The sequence below is a fragment of the Cucumis melo genome, chromosome 5, assembly GCF_025177605.1.
Source record: "Cucumis melo cultivar AY chromosome 5, USDA_Cmelo_AY_1.0, whole genome shotgun sequence".
In the NCBI taxonomy this organism is placed as follows: Eukaryota; Viridiplantae; Streptophyta; class Magnoliopsida; order Cucurbitales; family Cucurbitaceae; genus Cucumis; species Cucumis melo.
Window position 1 is genome coordinate 23,795,624 of NC_066861.1, and position 21,689 is coordinate 23,817,312.

Below are 21,689 nucleotides of genomic sequence, written 5' to 3' on the forward strand. Positions count from 1 at the left end.
ATGGTAATATTTTGAAACTTGATGACAATAAACATATATTTTTCTAAAGTAAAATAATACTAAAAAACATTCCATCACCCTTCTTGAAAAAGCTATGTGACAATTGATTTTTTTTTTTTTTTTGAAAAAAAGAATTTGAAACTTTTTCATGTCTATGGTTGATTTATCACTTTATCTAAATAGTTTTCCAAAGTAAAAAAACCCAAATAAGTTATGTGGCTTGGAATGTCGGTCTTCCCTTCAAATGGCTATATGCCATCTTCTTCTCCAAATAAAGACCAACCGTTCCTTCCTCCCTTAGCCCCTCCTCTCTCTAAGCCCAATGCATCGCCAAAGCCTTTCACTCTCCAGAATTACTTTCCTTATCCTTCTCTTCCGTCAGTAGTCGAGCTCAATTCCGCCATTTTTATCTAACCAAGAACCTCCATATTCACTGCAAAAATGGAAGGTTCTTTCTTCCCTAACCGATGCACACTTCCAGTGAGTAGACCTATTCAACCAAATCAGACATTGAAGTTCAATTCAACGACTCTTCCTCCTCCTCCTCCTCCATCTCCGCCTTCTTCCTCAATTCCGATCGATACCCTTCTTCAGCATCTTCTTCATTTGTCTCTGTCTCCCAATGACAGTGCCCATAAGCTCAAACCTGTAAATGTTGCGAAAAAGAATGTTGCGCATTTGCCTTCTCTTCAAATTTCAGTGGATTCAACTAAGAAACGGAGAGATGGGGCTCAGTTGAAGAAACCCGTCTTGAATTCAGCTCCACAATTTGAGTACAGCGACGAGGAGATTCGAGATGGGCCTCTTCAATTTCTCTCCAAGAAGGGTATATGCTTGCTCAATTCCATTGCTGCACAACCTTTTGATAGCTTGGATTCTCTTTTTGATTCTGTCAAGTCCGAGTTGCTTGAAGTTGATATTGTTAGTCTCCTGAAAGCGCTAGACGTTTCAGGTAACAGCGAGAGAGCTATTTTGTTGTTTGAATGGGTTGTGTCGAACACTGTCTCGGGAGATGTGAAACTAGATAGTAAAGCTGTTGAACTTATGATAAGGATTCTTGGAAGAGAATCGAAATATTCAATTGCACTCGAGCTGTTTGACAAAATTCCCATTGACAAGTACTCGCTTGATGTTCGCGCTTGCACCACCATTCTTCATGCTTATTCTCGGAATGGCAAGTATAAGCAAGCCATTGCTATGTTTGAGAGAATGAAGGAATGTGGCCTTTCTCCAAGTTTGGTTACTTACAATGTCATGCTTGATGTTTATGGGAAAATGGGTCGCTCTTGGGATAAAATTTTAGACTTGTTGGATGAAATGAGAAATGAAGGTTTGCAATTTGATGAGTTCACCTGTAGTACTGTGATATCTGCGTGTGGAAGAGAGGGTTTAATAAACGAAGCTAAAGAATTTTTTGTTGGGTTGAAGTCCAGTGGTTATGAGCCAGGAACTGTCACTTACAATGCTTTACTTCAAGTGTTTGGAAAAGCTGGGATTTACTCAGAGGCCTTAAATATCTTGAAAGAAATGGAGGACAATAATTGCACCCCGGACTCTGTTACTTATAATGAGCTTGTAGCAGCTTATGTTCGGGCAGGATTCTATGAGGAAGGAGCTGCTGTAATTGACACAATGACACGCAAAGGTGTGATGCCAAATGCTGTGACTTATACTACTGTCATAAATGCCTATGGCAGGGCAGGGAAGGAGGTTAAGGCATTACAATTATTTAACCAAATGAAGAAATCAGGATGTGTTCCTAATGTGTGCACATATAATTCCATTCTTGCTCTGCTGGGAAAGAAGTCACGGTCAGAGGAAATGATAAAGATACTCAGTGATATGAGAATAAATGGCTGTCCTCCAAACCGAATAACTTGGAACACTTTGCTTGCCATGTGTGGTGATAAGGGGAAACACAAGTTTGTGAACCATGTTTTTAGGGAGATGAAAAATTGTGGATTTGAACCAGGTAAAGACACATTTAACACTTTGATCAGCGCGTATGGCCGTTGTGGGTCAGAGCTTGATGCGGCGAAGATGTATGAGGAGATGATGAAAGCTGGATTTACACCATGTGCTACAACTTATAATGCGCTTCTGAATGCTTTGGCTCGGCGAGGGGATTGGAAAGCAGCAGAATCTGTCTTACTGGATATGAGAAACAAGGGATTCAAACCTAATGAAACCTCATTCTCATTGATGCTCCATTGCTATGCAAAAGGGGGGAATGTGAGAGGATTAGAGAGGATCGAGAAAGACATTTATGATGGTCAGATCTTCCCCAGCTGGGTTCTCTTGAGAACCCTCATTCTTGCAAACTTCAAGTGCAGAGCAGTTAGAGGAATGGAAAGGGCATTTGAAGAGTTGATGAAGAATGGATACAAGCCTGATATGGTTATATTCAACTCAATGCTATCAATTTTTGCTAAAAATAACATGTATGAAAGGGCGCACGAGATGTTGCACTTGATTCGTGAAAGTGGACTGCAACCGGATCTGGTCACTTACAATAGCTTAATGAATATGTATGCCAGAAGAGGAGAATGCTGGAAAGCAGAAGAGATCCTCAAGGGACTTATAAAATCTGGCGAAAACCCCGATCTTGTGTCGTATAACACCATAATCAAAGGCTTCTGCCGACAAGGGCTCATGCAAGAAGCAATAAGAATTATGTCGGAGATGACAACTCGAGGGATTCGTCCTTGTATATTCACGTACAACACTTTTGTCTCGGGGTATGCAGGACGCAGAATGTTTGCGGAGGTAGATGAAGTCATAAGCTACATGATTCAGAACAATTGCAAACCCAATGAACTTACTTACAAGATCATAGTGGATGGTTATTGTAAAGCAAGAAAATATCAAGATGCTATGGATTTTGTCTTTGGGATCAAGAACATCGATGATTCGTTTGATAACCATTCCACGCAAAGACTTGCTTCCCATGTAAGGGACATGATGAATACTTGATCTCTCTAGGTATTCCTGCTTGTAATTTCTTTGTTCATTTATAGAGATATATAATAATCATTACAAAACATCAAGCACCTTAGCAGCTCTTCTGTAACTCTTTTCTGGTTCGTTGCTTGATGGTTCTGGTAGGAATATATGAGTTATTATGGATTCATTTTCATGAAGTTTTGCAGCAGTCTCAGTTTCAAAGATATCATTTATCAATGAATATAAATTATGGTTGTAGCAATCTACCGGTATATAAGAATTTATATGGAGTATCTAAATAAAGTATTGTCCCTATATTCTTGTTTTTTTTATATATATATATATTTGATATCCGCAAGTGTTTGGGCTTGCTTATACACACCTTGACTAATCTCACGGGACAACAAACCCGCCTGACCTTACAACATTTGTATGTCAAAAAAACCCGTAGAAAATTAATTCCTAGGTAGGTGACCACATAGATTCAATCCATGACCTCTTAGTTAAGTTCCTATATTCTTGTTTTGATCTATATATCTGTCTTGTCTCTTTTTCCTTTTTTAAGGGAAATAATTTAGTTCCTATTAGGGAGAAAAAATCAGCAACAAAATAATGAAGAAAGGAAGAAGAAAGAGACCATCACAGGAACAAATTTTATCAGTAATTGATCTTCCATTTGGCGACATTTGTACATTTATTAATTCTTATTTCTTTCCCTTTTTGTCTCTAGTCTAGGGTTACTGTGTGCATAAATTCTCAAGATGGTGGCTCCTGAAATATAGAGAAGAGAAGGAAGAAAATTCTCCCAAATCCCTGCCTATTATTTTGCTTATCTGTTCCTTTAATTTAAAGAATGCACTCTTTAATGTTAAAAGGTGGTGCATGATCTAGGAATCTTTGTTTGAAAAATTAAGACTAAAGGAAATCACTCAACTTCATTTCCAAGTAAAAGTATTGGGACAGGAAAACCTTGGGAGAGCCATAAAATCAGGATTTGACATATGTTGAACTTTAATGCACTAACGGAAGGAATATGGTTTTCTTTAATTGGTCTTCTTGGTTTAAATTGGTTAGTTAGCTTGGATTGGATGAATTTGCGAGTTTTTGGTCTGTGTTTATAGCTGATGGACAGGTTACTGGAAACTGGGGTGTGTTCTCTGGAAGGTATGATCGATATTTATGCAACTTCATACATCTTTGCATTTCATTTCTTGTGACTGTTTAGCTTCGGTTGAGTGTTTATAATCAGTTGGAGTATGAAGAATTCTACTCATACACGTTTCCATAAAGGGTCTCTTTTCTCAATATGAGATGTATCTTTAAAGAATGGGGATACTACGATAGGATACATGAGTAATCTTGTGCCTATGTAAATGAGCACTTCTTTACAAGTAGAGTAGAAGGATCATAAATAAAAAGCTTTCTGAAAACAATGGATATTTTGTTCCCGAACCATGAAGTGATTGACTCTGAAAGGGATTGATGAATTTAGTGCAAGTTTCTTAAGAAATGATCTTGTACCTTAACATCAATTTTGTAATTTCTATCGAGTTGTTGCACCAAAAAATGACCTTTTTGTTCTTATATTCTATTATTCTTTTTTTAGCTAAGAAATTCCGTTAATGATTCCCTTTTCCCTATTGGCTTGACGGATGATGTTAAACATTGATGATTTTCTAGATGTTTTTTTTTCCTATCTTGTAATCACTGTTTTCTACTCTCGATTATATGGCCAAATTCCTAAGAATGTCAAATGGTTTGCATGGATAGTGAGAAGCGTATCATAAAAATCTTGAGGCGAAAGTTTTCTTATTCTTATGTGCTGATTTAGAAGTTGTGAGTTGATTTTGAGGTATTAGGAAGCACCAACCACAGGATTTTGTAATAGGCAGTATTCTTGGACTGAAGGATCAGGTTTATTGTTGTAATTAATATTAAACTTGCTGAGCTTTCTACTAATTATCAAGCCTACAAGTAAAGGGAAGATTTAAAGTAATGTTATAGCCCATCTGTTTAAGGCCTTTGGATCGGTAATTTTGGGTTGATTGGCGATGACTTAAGAGCAACATATTTGAGTTTAGATCTGAACTTATTTTTTTTAGTTTCTGTACTTTATAATTTGTTACGATGATCATTTAGAAACTATGAGTGTTACAATTGAACTAACCTTTTTAGAAAATTATCAAGTATGGGCCTAAAAGGTAAACTTGGTGGTGACATTGAAGGCCTTCCTGAACTGAGATTATCCGTGAGTTGCATTAATCTCTTTGTGGTTTAGTTTATAGGAGCATGCCACATTTTCAATATGAAATAACATGAATTTTGACCATATTTGCAACAAATTTTTCTATGTTCTAGTATAACGATCAATTTCATACTTGTTCACTGAGACCGGTGAATTCCAAATGTTTTAGTTGCAGGGGAACCTTGCAGCCAATTGAGACTTCATTGGTTCGATCTCTCCGGCTCTAGGGAATTTATTAGTTGTTGAATTTAGACACCTTGTAAAGAGCGCTGATAAGAGAATTTGATAGCCATTTACTTTTCATGCTTTTGATTTTCTACAGCTGATATAGTATTTTGCATTTTCAATGTTCCAACTTCCAGGATCCTTTCTACGTGTGGATTTAGTGGTATGGTGTTTTTACTTTTTTGTTTTGTCTTCAGGAAATGCATTATCTGGTAAAAAAAGCAGGACAAGGAAGGAGCACAATCATTGTCCTTTGCTATTTGGTAATATCATGTACCCTTCTTTGCAGAAATTAAGTACTATTGTGAGATGTAAGAAGAAGAAGAAGTAATCTTTTGAAATATTTAGCATTTTGATCTTGTATGAAGAATCGAGATTGTGTTTTTTTCTTTTTTTTTTTTTTTTTTTTTTTTTATTTCAAGTCAAATATTACATGACCCTATCTAGAAGAACTAGATTATGTGCGCTTTGGAAGACCACAGGTGTTGCTCGCTCCCACACAGTTGGAGATAAAAGAAATTACTCTCAAGCAGAAACTCTTTAGGTTAGAAGCTTGTGGAAATCACATAGTTTTTAGTTCAGCTGCTGTTTTCTCTCACTTATGCTGCTTTCATATCTTTAGGTTGGGCAATTTTGATTACCAAGTAGTTGGCGTTTGTTCAAGGAAGTGGATTCTCAGATTTGAAACTGTTCGATTTAGGACCTAGGTAAGTAATTTCCACATCCCTACCAAAATAGATTTGATTATTGTGTTCGGAAGTATGTTTAATCGATTCGGATGCTTTAAATGTTAAGGACTTCTAATTTATTTTGAGAGTAAAAGTTTCATTAGCTTAGGCATTTTTACGTAGTTTTCATGATCAAACCATCACTTATATACTTTCTAGGAACATTTTAAGTGATTTTGTGAGACCTGGTCTTTTTTCGTTTATTACTAGATTGAAAGTATCCCCAAGACTTTGTTTAGTTCTTTGACTTGGGTCTATGTGTGTTGCTTTCAGGTTTGTGGGCCTATCAATCACATTTTGTAAAAATAAAAAGAATGATAGAGGACTCGATTGACATTGTCATTGTCCTATCTAATAGCACAAAAAATGTCCTATCTAATCCCTCTTAATTCAGGATTGTTTTTTATGATTTTATTTTCTATTTGACTATTTTGTAGGTTTTGAGCACATCAAAGGTAGAATCGAAATCACAAAATAAAGCTTAAACGAGTAAGACCAATGCCAAATTGCATTAACCAGGGCAAAACTTAGAATTGGCAAATTGGCCACTACCTGAGAGTGTTGTGTCATCCTGAAGTCCTGATGCACGTGAAGTTTCGTTGGCGCCACGACGCTAGGTGTCACGATCATGCTTATTCAGGGCGTATTGCTCGTAGTCGCATGACTGCCCCAACACCTTTTCCATTACTTTCATTGTATTTTAGTTTCTTTACATTTTTAATTGTGAGTGACCGCTCGCACATTAGCATATACAAGCCCATCACATCACTTTTTGTTCAGAATGTACTATATGAGGGTAAAACTAATCATCATATCAACACATTTGAGAGTTATAAGCTATAAAGATGTTGTCTCTTATTGCTTATAGCCTTATAACGAGCTTCTTTTCTCAAACGTGCTTTCAAACGTTTGCGAAAATCTTTTTCTCTAAACCTGTTTTTAAAACCTTTTCTCAAGAATGGAGGTCGACATTGCGAAATACAACCATTGTGTGACATCGGCTATTTGGATTTGGTTTGGTTGACTAGTTCTCGAATGGGAACACATGTTTATAATCGTGATAGTTGGTATTAGAGTCAATTGGCTTGTAAAGTTTAGGAGTTGTAAACACGTCGATATGAAAGGCCTACGTTGATCAGTTGATGGAGATGAAAGAGCAAAATTTCTACTTGATAAAAGTCCCTGATCAAGTTTTTTTCTTATGGAGTCGACTAAAAGAAGTCAAGATATCCCAGTGGCCAAAGAGGTAAGTCCTTCAACCAAAGAGAGGGCTAACCTGTGAAGAGCCTACTTTCATGGCTATCCTTGTGGTCGAAGAGGAAAGTTCGAAGGAACTAGTTTTGGTGTTCATCCAGTATACTTAGACGAATACCAAGATGGAATGCCAGAGAGTTTACCTAAGACTCTACCTCCAGAGGGATATATCATGAGATTGAACTTCTACCCCAAAGCGAGGCCCTCACAAATAATGTGTATTGCATGGTGCTACCAAAATTGGCAAAACTTTGAAAATAACTTGATTTATTGAATGTTGGGTTTATTAAACCTGCAAAGGCTCCCTACGGACTCCCTCGTGCTGTTTTAGAAGAAGAAAGATGGAAATCTTCGTTTATGTGTTAACTATCAAGCATCGAATAAACTTACAGTTCGAAACAAACACCTGTTACATATTATCAAAGAGTTATCTGATCGCCTCTATGGCGCCAAGTACTTCTCGAAGTTGGACCTTTGATCAAGGTATTATCAAGTATGAATTGTTGAAGGAGATGAACAAAAGACTACGTGTGTCACAGATATGGAGCCTTTGAATACCTCGTAGTGCCTTTTTGGTCTCACACATGCTCCAACAACTTTTTGTATCTTGATGAATCAGGTTTTTCATGAGTATCTTGACAAGTTTGTCGGAGTATATTTGGATGACATTGTGGTTCACAACTCGAAAATGGAAGAACATCAACGTCATGTTTAGTTAGGCTTTGAGAAACTAAGGTTGAATCAGTTGTACGTAAAAAAGAAAAAATGCGCTTTTGCCTAGACACACATTAACTTCCTCGATCACATGATTGAGTGTGGCCATTTTTGCATGGAAGAGAACAAGATTAGTACAATACGTGATCGGAAGGTGCCGTTTTTGTAACAGATCTGCGTTCCTTTCTCGAACTAATCAATTACTACAGGCGATTCGTTGAGGCATTATAAAACAAGACAAGATTCTTAACGGAGTTGTTTGAAAAAGAACAAGTGGAAGTGGACCTCGAAATGTTAGGTTGCTTATGAACGTTTGAAGAAGGCCATGATAGAAGGGTCAATTCTCGAAATTGCCAATGTAACCAAACCCTTCGAAGTGGAGATCGACGCATCTGATTTTGCTTTGGGGGTATTCTCTAAGACGACCATCCCATTGGCTATGAGAACAGGAAATTGAATGATGTTGAGAGAAGGCATGTTGTCTTCGTGAAAGAGATGCTAGTAGTTGTACTCTACTCGAGAGGCTAGAGAAAATATCTATTGGGAGGCAAGTTCTTAATACGGACAATAACTCTATATGCCACTCTTTTAGTCAACTTAAATTGACGTCTAAACAAGTTTGATGGCAAGAATGTTTGACTGAATTTAATTTTGATTCGGACACAGGCTAGGTAAATCAAACTAGGCAGCTGACACCACAGATAGAAGAGCGAACTTGTAGCCTTGTGCATGTTCACGCTCTTAAAAGCTAGTAGCCAGAGTGACATTGTCCGAGAGACCATAAGGCTTGTCTGGCTAAGGATACTACGACTCAAGCCATAATATAGTTGACCAAAGAAGGAAAGACCCTTTAATTCTAGATGAAAGACGATCTTTGTTCACCAAAGGCAATCACCTATATGTCCATTGTTTAAGTGATTGCTGATGAAAGAGTGTCATGACACGCTGTGGGCTGGACACAATGGTTGGCAATAAACTTATGCGTTACTACAACAAGGTTACTATTGGTCGAGCATTTGGGACGAGATGATACAGTTTACTAAGACTTATCTTATATGTTAGAAGGACAAAGTTGAACATATAAAATTAACAAGTCTTTTAGAACCCTTACCTGTGCCCTCAAGGCCTTGAGAGAGCTTATCTCTTGACTTTATCACAGCAAGTGTGTCTCACCACACACTCATCCAAATTATTCCAAAGTCTCAAGTAGAGTTCATATCCAAACTAGATATTACTTACAAAATAATTACAGTCTAATGAGGGATCTCTCAAAACACAAATCCTTAGCATGACTCTCACTAGATCTAGCCACCCTATGACGCAATACAAAAGTTAAGTATATACATACAAAAATGAAAATCTACAAATGGTGATGGGGAGCTCAATAGATGCTTGGGCCTTGAACCTACTGGAGGAGGGAACATTGAAAATGTAACTCAGTGAGTAACAAGTTTTTAGAAGTAAAAGCTCGTAAAATATGGCAATGCCCTTTCACCATGCTTCTACAAACACTCTCACTATCTCCCTTGAACATAAAATATTGAGTGCAAGTTGTTTTGATCAATAAATCATCCAATTCTTATAATAGACCTAACTTTGGTAAATATTTTAGGTGTGGACAAGTTGGTCATCTATCAAATGATTGCCCTCAAAGACGAAATTTAACAATTCAAGAAAGTAATGAAGAAGTTGAGAAAGAACAAGATGAGAGTAAAGATGTTTGTTATACTTACTAATATTAGGGTTATTTTATTAGTGTAATATCTTAGAGTTATCTTATTATAGTAATATCTTTGTTATATTGACACACTTTATACCTTGTAAAAAACCATTTGATGTCTTAAACATTGCTAACCTACTTTATAGACATTGTTCAAGACACGTGAATCTTAAATATGAGTTTTTTTTTTAAAAAAAAAAACAAGCTTTTTGGAGAAAAGTTGGGGACGAACTTGTTATGTTGGCCATCTGCAAATGGATGGTCAAATAGAAGTGACTAATAGAATATTAGGAAACCTCTGCTCCCTTAGTGCCTAAGCGGGGATCAACCTAGGAAGTGGAATCTTTCCCTTCTAAAAGTTGACTTTACATATAATAACAATTAACATGTAAAAACGATCCACTGGGAAGTGTCCATTTGAGTTTATCTATATTTATCCTTCTTATCTTACATTTGACCTTCCTAAATTATGATAGAACATTGATTTCATTGTTCTTTATTCAATTGGTAATATAAACATTAGCATAGTAACGAATTGATGAATTCATAAATGAAATTACATCAATAAGAAGAAAAGAACTCTCTCTCTCTTGATCCTTTCTCCGAAGGATGAATAACCAACTCAATCAAAATTCTTTCCCTTTCACATATGATCTTCCCTCTATTTAAACTTGCTTTTCCCTCATAGCTAATTGATTATAGCCAGTGCATGATATCGGGGGATATCATTTACTATCCTTCCATCACGATCCTTTCCAGGACAATGTGGATTGCTCAGAAGAGGGTGTGATATAAAGGATTGCAAGCATATATAGGAGACTATTAAAACTTAAGTTTCGAATTTAGCAACTTTTGAGAACATTACCATTATTTGTACGATTACTGACTTTAACTTTTTGCACGACATTCTTTATTTGATGCTTGGAATGTATGATTTTATATTTGAGCAAGAACTAAATTAAGGGTGTTTAAGAGAACGATAAAAGTGCTAACTGTTTTAGGTTAGAAATGCTCGAAATAATCACACTTAATCACAAATCTCTTATTTTGTAGGAAATATTGATCTAGGAAAGCAAAAAAGTCCAATGAAGCAAAAACGACTCAATTTCAAGCTAAAACGAGCCAAACAAAGAAAAATGGCAAAATCGTAATGTTACCCTTTTCAACGTAGCCTACAACGCTTTGGCACCATGCCACGATGCCCAAGAACTGAGGGCTTCAAGATCATGCAGCATCGCGAAACCTAACTCAATGTCGCAATGCCACACCCTAGCGTTGATCCCTATATAGAGCACCGCAACACTGAAGATGGTTAATGCTAGTGTTGCAACACTCAACCCTAATGTCGAGACGCAACAAACTTTTTGTTTGTGGCAACGTTCGCATCTTGCGTGCATCGGCAGACCATGTGGCTATAAAACCCCATTTTTCTTGTATTTTGAAATACACTTCCTAACAATTCATTAATTTGGCACTCAATCAATTCTTAAATAGTTATAACACTCCTATTTATAATTTTTCTCTCTAAATTCATCAATAAAATTTCTCTCTTTCATTTTTTAAAGATCTCTTTTGCATGTTCAACTTTACTCTTGATGCTACACCAAAATGAACAAAGAACTAAAAGGTACCTTCTTGTGAATGAGTTCTTAGTTGAATCTTTCTTGAGAATTTATGTTTTAATTGTATCTAATTTCAATCTTTAATTGAATTCCAGTCTTGATTTTGTATGAGTTCTTGTTTTAATGACTTGGTCAATAATGAGAGCATAAAACTTTGTTTAATTTCTAATGGCGCTAAGCATAATCTTTGAATCAAGATTGATAATTGGTGATTCTTGAATTGATTTTAAGTGAAACGGTCCATCTTTTCAAACTAAGCTAAGGTCATTGCTTTACTACTGAAACACTTCATCAAAACATAAAAATTCATAAAACCTGTTTAAAATTATTAAACATAAAAAAAATATGGAAAACTAACTTCAGACCCTATTTCAAATAATTTCAAAAGTTCTTGACATCGTCTATGAAATCATAAAAAACAAAACAAATAGATGCCCTAAACTTGACTCATTTTCAATCGTTAAAACAAAAATAAGTAAAAACATAAGATGGAAGCATTTAAAAGAGAGACGTCCACATATGGAGTTCACAAATCCTTCTTACCCCTCGCTGGTCTACCTCTCGCATTACCCTTGCTTGAAAAAGTTAAACATAAAAGGATGAGTATAAAATATACCCAGTAAGAGACCTACTACTAGTCTCGCTAGGGGTATGAACGGTTAGCTTCTTATTAGGGGATGCGCTACAACATAACAGTCTAGTGATCCCGTAGAATACACACATCAGTCTAGTGATCCCGTAAGATGCACATATTAGTCTAGTGATCCCGTTGGATACACATATCAATCTAGTGATTCCGTCGGATACATATATAGTCTAGTGATCTCGTAGGATACACATCTCAGTCTAGTGATCCCAAAGGATACACAACATGTGGTGATCCTGTAAGACACCGTGCTTGCAAGATATACCATCTCATAAATAAAGCTAACAGTTACCCCTCAGTCCATTCTAAACAATCCATGACAGTTACATCAAAACACATTTTAAACTAATAATTCAGTCTCTAGGCACAATCAGTCAAACATTCTACGTTCAGTCAATAGTACCATCAATCAATATATATCTAAACTATACATCACTGTCACACCATCTAATTCCAATCCATAGTACAAACCATCAATGTGTAAGTACACCTGACGATTAAATCATCTACTTTCAGTCAACTACACGACCCATCAATATCCAAACTACACATGACAATCAAATCATCATCATCTATATTCAATCAACAGCACAACCCATCAATATATCTAAACTACACATAACAATCAAGTCGTCTATACTCTGTTAATAACACAATCCATCAATATATCTAAATTACAATCAAACTGTCTATACTCAGTCAAAAGTGTAAACTAGCAATACTTTCTATCTACACATAACAGTCAAACCAGTGCAGTCATTATATTATAACTTTTGTATCAGTTAATACGTTCCAATTCTAAATTGAGTCAAGTAGTAGAAATCTCTTACCTCGAATTTAGCTAAAATCCTTGATCAAATTGAAGTCCAATGAACCAACCTAACATAAACATAAGGATTCAAACAGAAAATCAAATATCTTCTTAAATCAATCCTTTCATCTAAAACTCTTCAAAGCGACATCCACAAGCTTACCCAAGTAATGGAGAGTTGAACCCTACTCCGACCTTCTCCAATAACACCTTTATTAAGAAAGAAATCTAAAATTTTACTCCAATTTACTCAAAATTCATATCCTTAAATAACTCATGACAAAACTCATCAAAAACTCACCAAGAGTGAGCTTGAATGAGCTATAAGGCTTGGCTTGGCTCATTCGATTTGGTACAGAGACAAATAGCTCACACGACTCGATACAGAGCCATATAACTCACTTGACTTGGACGAGTCGGATGGTCAATGACTGATACACGTGGCTTACAGCTAAAAGATGAAGGAGGTCGGCTTGGAAATTTGGCTTGGACGCAGGTGGCTCGGGTTAATGACATTGACTGTGCAACCGTGGGCTTCGTTAATGGTGAGCTACTATGCTAGGTGTTTGGCAAAGGAAACAATGAAGAAACGAGTTTAGATCTGGCACTCGGACAAAACAGCAGAGGTCGGTAGCTTGACGAAACAAGGATGCGACGACTTGGCTAACTGAGACGCGACAGAGGGATGGGCAACGACTGGTGTTCGATTGAAGATAGGGACAACCAGTGGCTGGACGAAGAAGAGAAGAGGGAATTGGGTGGTAGCATTGAAGAAGGATAAAGGAGAAGAGAATGGGAGGCATGCATGAGGGTTAAAAAAAATTATTATTATAATAATAATATATAATTATATTTATTGTAAATATAATGATAAATATAGATATCCATAATCTACATAGGTTACAATTTTCATATAACTCTTTCATTCAATTCCATATTGTAACATTCATTCCATTGAATTCCATAATGTAACCTATACCATGATATGTCCTATAAATAGAGGAGTGTGGTGCCTTTGTAAGAAACACCACAATTGAGTTCAATTGTCTTCTCTTCTCCCTCTCTTCTCTATTCTTCTTTCGTGTTCTTGCATTGTTCTTATTTAGTTTTTGGTTCTTTATTTCATAACACGTTATCAGCACGACATTCTACAATTTTATCATTTGCAAAAGGTAGGTTATTTTTGTGTGTTTTGGTATTTGTGAATATTGCATGAAACAATCCGTGTATCATCATGCATAGTTTAAATGTTTGAGAATGTAATATTTTATACCTATTGCATGTTGTAATTTTACATATTATGTTTACATGTTTATTGTTTGTTAAAAGTTATTTTTAGTTCATGATAAGATTATGATTTAGTTTATCTTAATTTCTTTATGATTTATGTGATTGTTTATGTTTGGTTCTTATTTCAATTATTTTAAGATATATATATATATATATATATATATATATATATATATATATATATATATAGTTTATGGGTTCTTTATGATTTTTGTTTATAATTTAGTTGTTTATTTTCTATTAGTATAAGTTTTGTAATTGTTTTTATGATCTAAATGCTCTTATCCATTTACCTGAGTATGTTGTTTTAACATATTATATTATGTATAAGTATGTTGTAAAATTAACATGTTTAGTGTGCATTGTTGTTAATTTTTCATAATATGTATATCTAATTTTTATTTGTAATTTTTATTATTGTACATTAACATTCATGTTTTGAATTATTATATATGGGTTCCATTGATTTTTGTATCATATGCATAATATGATATTTATCTAAGTTGTCTTAGAATGCATGTTTGACATGTTAATTAAGTTTCTAATATAAGTTAGTTTCTTGGTTCTTTGTTATAGTTTTACCATGTCAAGTCTTACCAAATTTGAACGGGGTGCTAGTTCATCAGAAGGTGAAAGATTAAGTAGAGAGTTTAATATTGGCGACGAGGACGATGATATTTTAGATTTTTTAACTGATTTGCAAGGATCAATGATAGCAAGGGAAGAAAATTTTGATGACGGGGATGGTTTTGATGATAAAGTTCCAGAAGATGTTGATGAAATGGATACTAGTAATGTTTTTGAGGAGTTGATGAATGAAGCACGTAACCCATTGTATCCTGAATGTACCAAATTTTCCTCGTTAAATTTTTTGGTGAAGTTAATGCATATTAAGGTTTTGAATAATTGGAGCAACAAATCGTTCGATATGCTTCTAAAATTGTTGAAAGATGCATTTCCAGCGGTACATATATACCTAAATCATTTTATGATTTGGTGAAGTGAATGCATATCAAGGGTTTGAATAATTGGAGCAACAAATCGTTCGATATGCTTCTAAAATTTTTGAAAGATGCATTTCCAGTCGGTACATATATACCTAAATCATTTTATGAAGCTACGAGAAGATTATGTGACTTAGGGTTAGGATATGATTCAATCCACGCTTGCAAATATGACTGTGTACTATTTTGAAAAGAATTTGCTAATTGTCAAAGTTGTCCAGTATGTGGTGAATCTCGATATAAAATGGATAGTGGAAAAGGAAAGAAGATTCCAAATAAGGTTCTACGTCACTTTCCATTAATTTCAAGGTTGAAATATTTGTTCTTATCAAAACATGTTGCTTCTGAGATGAGATGACATAAGGATAAACGAATTGACACAGAAGATGTTTTATGACATCCAGCTGATGCTGTAGAATGGAAGCACTTCGATAGAGAATTTCCTTACTTTGCTTCAGAGCCAAGAAATGTTCGTTTAGGCTTAGCTTCAGACGGTTTTAATCCATTTGGAAATATGAGTACTACATATAGCATGTGGCTAGTAGTGCTTATACCATACAATTTTTCCCCTTGGAAGTGTACGAAGGAATCCAATTTTTTTCATGTCTTTTCTTGTACCTAGACCCAAATCTCCTAGAAAAAAGATTGATGTATACTTGCAGCCTTTAATTGATGAGTTCACTATAAGAAATCTGACCTTTAATATCGGTTTAAAACCGACATTAAAGGGCTTTAATGTCACTTGACAACCGACATCTTTGCGAGCGTTATTGAAGTCTTTTAATGTCTGTTGGGCTTTAATGTTGGTTTAAAAACGACATTAAAGGCCTCTTTAATGTCGGTTTAAAAATGACATTAAAGGTCTTTAATGTCGGTTTAAAAATGACATTAAAGGTCTTTAATGTCGGTTTAAAAATGACATTAAAGGTCTTTAATGTCAGTTTTCAACTGACATCTTTGATAGTGTTATTGAAGCCCTTTAATTTCGATTTAAAAACGACATTAAAGGCCTCTTTAATGTCAGTTTAAAAACGACATTAAAGGCCTCTTTAATGTCTGTTTTTAACCGACATCTTTGATAGTGTTATTGAAGCACTTTAATGTCGGTTGAAGACTGACATTAAAGAGTAGTTTTTTGGTTCATTTTTACAAATTTATTTTTATTTAATTATTGCATTATTGTCCATTTTCTATAGATCGACATTGGGTCCATGTAGATAAATATTTTTTTCACGCCAACAAATCAATGAAATTCATATTATTTTAGAAACTATAATATTTGTCTTTTACATTTGAATACACAAAATAAAATCTTAATATTGTGTTTATATATACATTCTACAAAAGTACATGGAAAAAGATCCTAATACAAGAATTAAATAATTAGAAATCCTAAACGCCTTCTCAGACTTCAATTTTCAACGGTCGCCTTGTCATCTGCACACTCGCTTAGCTTTCAACCCAATATGACTTCAATTATCTACAAACAATATCCAAATAAACCATTTATTTAGAATAGCAAAGCTGTTTGAAGCACTAAAATTGCACAGAAGGATAAAAAGTGGAAAGCATAACCAACCTTGACTATTAGAAATTATGGAAATTTAGCGCTCAGTAGTGCGGTAGATCATATCATCATATATCCTGTAGGTGCATTAGTCTCCAAAATAGTCAAGAAACCACATGATCCTACTAATTAGTTCTTGAAACAGCAACCCTTATCTCATAATTAATTATATGAATATCTTTAACTTAAAACGTAAAAAGGGGTAACATGCTTAGAAACAAATCTTTAATTTTCAAACAAAACATCATCACACAACACAACCTCACATTCATGCATTTTATGCCATGGAATTACAACCCCCAAACTTAACTTCATTTTTTGTCCTCAATTAATATTATAAATAATTTCCAAACCCCAACATGCATACTAAATTTTATAATTGCAAAGATGGCCACTTTCAGAAGGTGGTCTCCATTCAATTACCAAGCATAATCACAAACTCCCTTGAGGCACGCACAAGAGTTTAATTGTGGCCATCAACTCTGAAAAATTACAAACATACTAGTGGAAGAAATTTGGATCTAAAAAACTCTAATTACATTAGTTTAAACAATTATGCTTGCTTGTTCTAAAACTAAAAACAGAGTTTGCTAAACTTACATTGGTGGGTAGCTCAAAACTCTTACTATCTTTCGATTGAGATCACGAACACTTTATGGACAACTGTTGGAGTCTTTCCTACTATTCATTTGTGGGATCTTAATTTGTTATGAATTAAAGAGAATTTGGAGTATTTTGAGATTTTTAGTTTCAAAGAGTTTTTCGTGAGAAAATTCCAGCATAAACTACTAGATTAACTTCCATACTAAACCCCATCTTCTTCTATTAATCGACCCCTTCACTCTATGCTTCAATCTAGTGTTATTAAAGGTCTTCCCCTTTCCTATCATTGCATTTCTTAACAAAAAAGTTACTAGAATTACAGAAACAACTTTACTAGAATCTTCATATGCCCTCTTCTCTCCCTAACTTCCTATTTATAACCCCTAACTACTATATATCTAATTACCTTTACACCCATGCCCTATACTAATCTAGGTATCTAACACATAACAAATTGATCTCCTCTGTGGTGTAAGGACTTTAGTGATATCAATTTAATCAACGTACAGTTAAAATTATAACAGTTTAGTTCTTATTTTAAAAATGTTGTTTAAGATCAATAAATGTCTAGTATATGGAAAACAATAATCTAATTTACATAAACTAAACTACGACCAGAAGAGTTTTCTTAATCCATGAATAGAACTCTACCTTTGAGTACAAGACGGTATAACGATGCACAAGAAAGCAAACAGGAGATACATAGAACAAAACAAGCATTAAACATTAAGAGAGGATGTTTGACTCAGAAATGGTTTTGAATAACTCAACTTCATCATCTTTGTGTTCTAAATGCACTTTATCTTCCCCTTCTTTACCTCTCTTTCCCCATCTTTCCCAATGCCAAACAAAACATTTATGCACCTTAAACATAGACTTCTATAACTCCAACATAAAAACTCAAATCCAATTAACTTCCGAATTTCATAACTCAAATCAACACTCTAGACAAACCCTTAAGGAAGCACTAAACCATTTCACATCCAAAAGTCCTCTTATTTCTTCCAACGAAAACAACCACACACAACATAGGCTACATTCCAACCTGCCAAAGCAACTCATCTTTCCCCTAAACGACAAGATCAACAACCATTTTGAACGAAACATCTATACAATACAATTATAGGCTAAAAGCAACACTCACTTTGAAAAGCTAAGGATTTAAGAACTTTGAAATATATATGATTGTGCATAACCAACAATAAATAAAATTAAATACAGTTATGCATCTGTGGCTTGAAAGACTATAAACTTCTGAGATTAAAAGGCTACAACACTACAATTATAGAAATCAACAATAAACTTCTCACTGGCCTAATATTGCCATTATTATAGAAATCAACAAACTCTTGTAAAAACATCTCTTATAGTAAGTTGTGTGTCTATAAACACACAATTTTATACTTTGTTATCTACTTCTTACAAATGTTTTCAAAAAACAGACAACAAAACCTTGTATTACCACTCTCGACTATTTACTATAACTAAGCTTCTAAGTTCCATAGCAGGTTATGTAATAAGTAACACATATGCTATAGAAACTATTTTCATAAAAGCTCCCTAAATGAACTCAATTACAACCACAAAACCATAAAAGTACACCAGCAACACGTGTGAAACCAAATGCAAGCATCTAAAATAACATTGATAGCAGCCAACATCACATTAATGTGTGCATAAGGACATTTAAAAATCAAAATGGATGTTTTCAAGCCCTTGGGTTGGGTACAAAGCAAAAACCACATCTTATAAGAACTGGTTGGTGTGTGAATCTACATGCAGCAAAGAAAAAAAAACAAAAAGGCAAAACAAAACAAAACCCTACACCTTCAATGCAACCTCAACAACATGGAAATATTATGACCAGGAGTTATAAATGTAGATGAAATAAAATATAGCACCTAATAAGCATCGGATCTGGATAAAATATCAAACGACGACAGGGATGGAAGAAACTTAATTACAAAGTTGTGGCTATGGTGGTGGCGGTAGTTGTTGGAAAAGAGAGGGAAGAAAGTGATAGATTGAGAGGGAAGAAGGTAATGTGCTATTTGGATCCAGAGACCAAGAACCTCAACGAATCAGCCATAACAAAACAACCAACACATTTAGATGAACCAAATTGAAAACAAAGTCGTTTAATCATCTAATAAAAGTAATAGATTGATTCTTATCTACAAAGAGAGGAAAAGGAAAAGCAAGGAAAGTAATTAAGATCGTACCATAGAGATTTTGGCCAAACTTCTAAAGTTGAAATATTGTTTCAAAAAACCTTGTTGTGAAAACATGAATCTCAACAAATGCCTGCAACAAACAACAACGAGATGAATGTTATGCCAAACAACAACATACCAGTGTTACCATCACCGACAATGTAAAATGTAAACTCAAACTTCACAGAGACATTTATACAAACAGATTGCATACAAGATATGAATGACATGACAGAGCAAAAAGTAAATTGAGCACCTAAGAAAAGCTTAGATCTATTAAGTAAACAACTCACTCTATCATTATTATGGTGTATTAGAGCAAAATAATGACATGACAAAGGAAAAAAACACGAGAGAATTAATGTCGTAAAAATAGTAGGAGTGAATAAATTAATACATCACCAGCCTGAACATCTAAGCATACAAATATGTCAATTGAATTTGAAGGTTTCTACATGAAGACATGTAGATAAAGCATGACATTATAGTAAAACTCAACAAAGAATTAAAGTACTATACAACGACTCACCAAATAAAACTTCTAATAGGCTTATGAAACCTTCCAAGGTTTAAAAACTCCTTAATCCAAATAAGTACTCGACCAAGCGAGGTGAGCAACATGGATGTCTCGATTTTACACTAATTAGGAGAGAAATGAAAGAGATTTGAAAGGAAGCTGTAGCGTCTTCAGTTTTTCAGGAAAAAAAATGTAAACATGACCAACAAAAAAGGGTCAACCTAAACAAGATGAATTTGAATAATAGAAAACATCAATATCAAAGCACCCTGAGTTGAACTTATTAATGATTATCACCATGGCCTCTTAAATAATATAAACTCTGTTCATTGTGCATCACAAATAAAATTCCTCATATCTTTATTCTAACATAAAGGTTAAAAGGCAAAGCTGAGCAAAGAAACTTTGAAAATTGAAATCATGGAACCTTCTCCTTCCTCTAGACCAGTTTCAGCCGACTTCAGTTTGAGACATCATGTGGCTTTTCTTTCTTTCTTTCTTTCTTTTCTTTTTGCATTTTGATGAAGCATTCTACCATTACTAAAGACAACCGGGAAAAAGCAAGAAACCGCAACACTAAGGATAATGGAAATTGTTAGATCTTATTTCTCCACTACTTCAGATCGTACTCAAACATAGACGCCAGCTCCATCTGCAGAAGAAGTGAAATTGGCCAAAATGATGCAAAATATTATAACGAAAGATTTTTCACAAATTGGAAATAATAATAATAATCATAAAGTTCAAAAAGATAAATCCTAGCAGTACCACTTGCATATGTCAATAAAATTTAAAGTCAAATATAAACCTATATATATGCATTGAAAGAAAACGAATTTAGAGCTTTTCGTTCACATATTAGACATTTTTCCCAAAACGAATTCACCATAAATTAAGAAAGTGACAAATAACGACTTTACCAAGACGATGGTTGAATTAGATGCAATGGCTAATGTCGGCACAGGAGACAATGATTGGACATGCATTTTCAACTGCAGTTTTGATGTCGGCAACAATATTTTGTATAACAACTTTGTCAAAACTGAGAAATCTCTCAAGTTCAAACTTCAGTTTACTGCCCATTCTTCTACTTTGTACATGGAAAACCCTCATTCTCAAGTTCAAGTTCGTTTTTTAATATGTATTCTATCACAGCATGGGGGCTAGGGATTCTGATAATTTTAATTTCTCTTATTTTCTATTATATGAATCAAATTAATATTCATGAAATTCACTCAAAACAATCCCCCTTCAATGAAGTTCAACCGTAATTCAAGACAAGGAAACTTGTAAACTATATGTGAAATTGAGGATGATGAACAAGAAACAGAGCAACCAGCATAAAAAACACAAGATAGAGAATACAAACACATTCAAGCAAGCGAGATCGAGATCCAGTGCACATCAAAAGAGAACCTTAAAAAATCGAGTCTTAAAATAAAGACACCAACTGTTTGACAAAATGCCTGATGAACAAATGACTGCAAGCAAGAAAATTCTCTCAAACACCACATAGTTTATCGATTTTGAGAAAAAAATGACCAATTTGAATAAATCGCACAACAAGCAATGAAGTAGAAAGAAAAA

The 21,689-nt window shown here is 34.6% G+C and overlaps 1 protein-coding gene across 6 annotated transcripts; it reads left to right on the top strand.

Moving 5' to 3' along the window:
- Positions 1–225: 225 nt before the first annotated feature.
- LOC103492828 (pentatricopeptide repeat-containing protein At2g18940, chloroplastic) lies at positions 226–7,001 on the top strand. Of its 6 annotated transcripts, XM_051085391.1 has the most exons (5): positions 226–2,982; positions 5,611–5,676; positions 5,836–5,957; positions 6,036–6,120; positions 6,579–7,001. In XM_051085391.1, exon 1 carries the CDS (start codon positions 442–444, stop codon positions 2,971–2,973), a length of 2,532 nt encoding a protein of 843 aa, XP_050941348.1. In that variant the 5' UTR covers positions 226–441; the 3' UTR covers positions 2,974–2,982; positions 5,611–5,676; positions 5,836–5,957; positions 6,036–6,120; positions 6,579–7,001. The 6 variants fall into 6 exon arrangements, with proteins under 6 accessions (XP_050941348.1, XP_050941344.1, XP_050941347.1 ...); XM_051085387.1 differs by having other exon boundaries at positions 4,065–5,957; XM_051085390.1 differs by having other exon boundaries at positions 4,065–5,676; positions 5,836–6,120.
- The last annotated feature ends 14,688 nt before the right edge of the window (positions 7,002–21,689 follow it).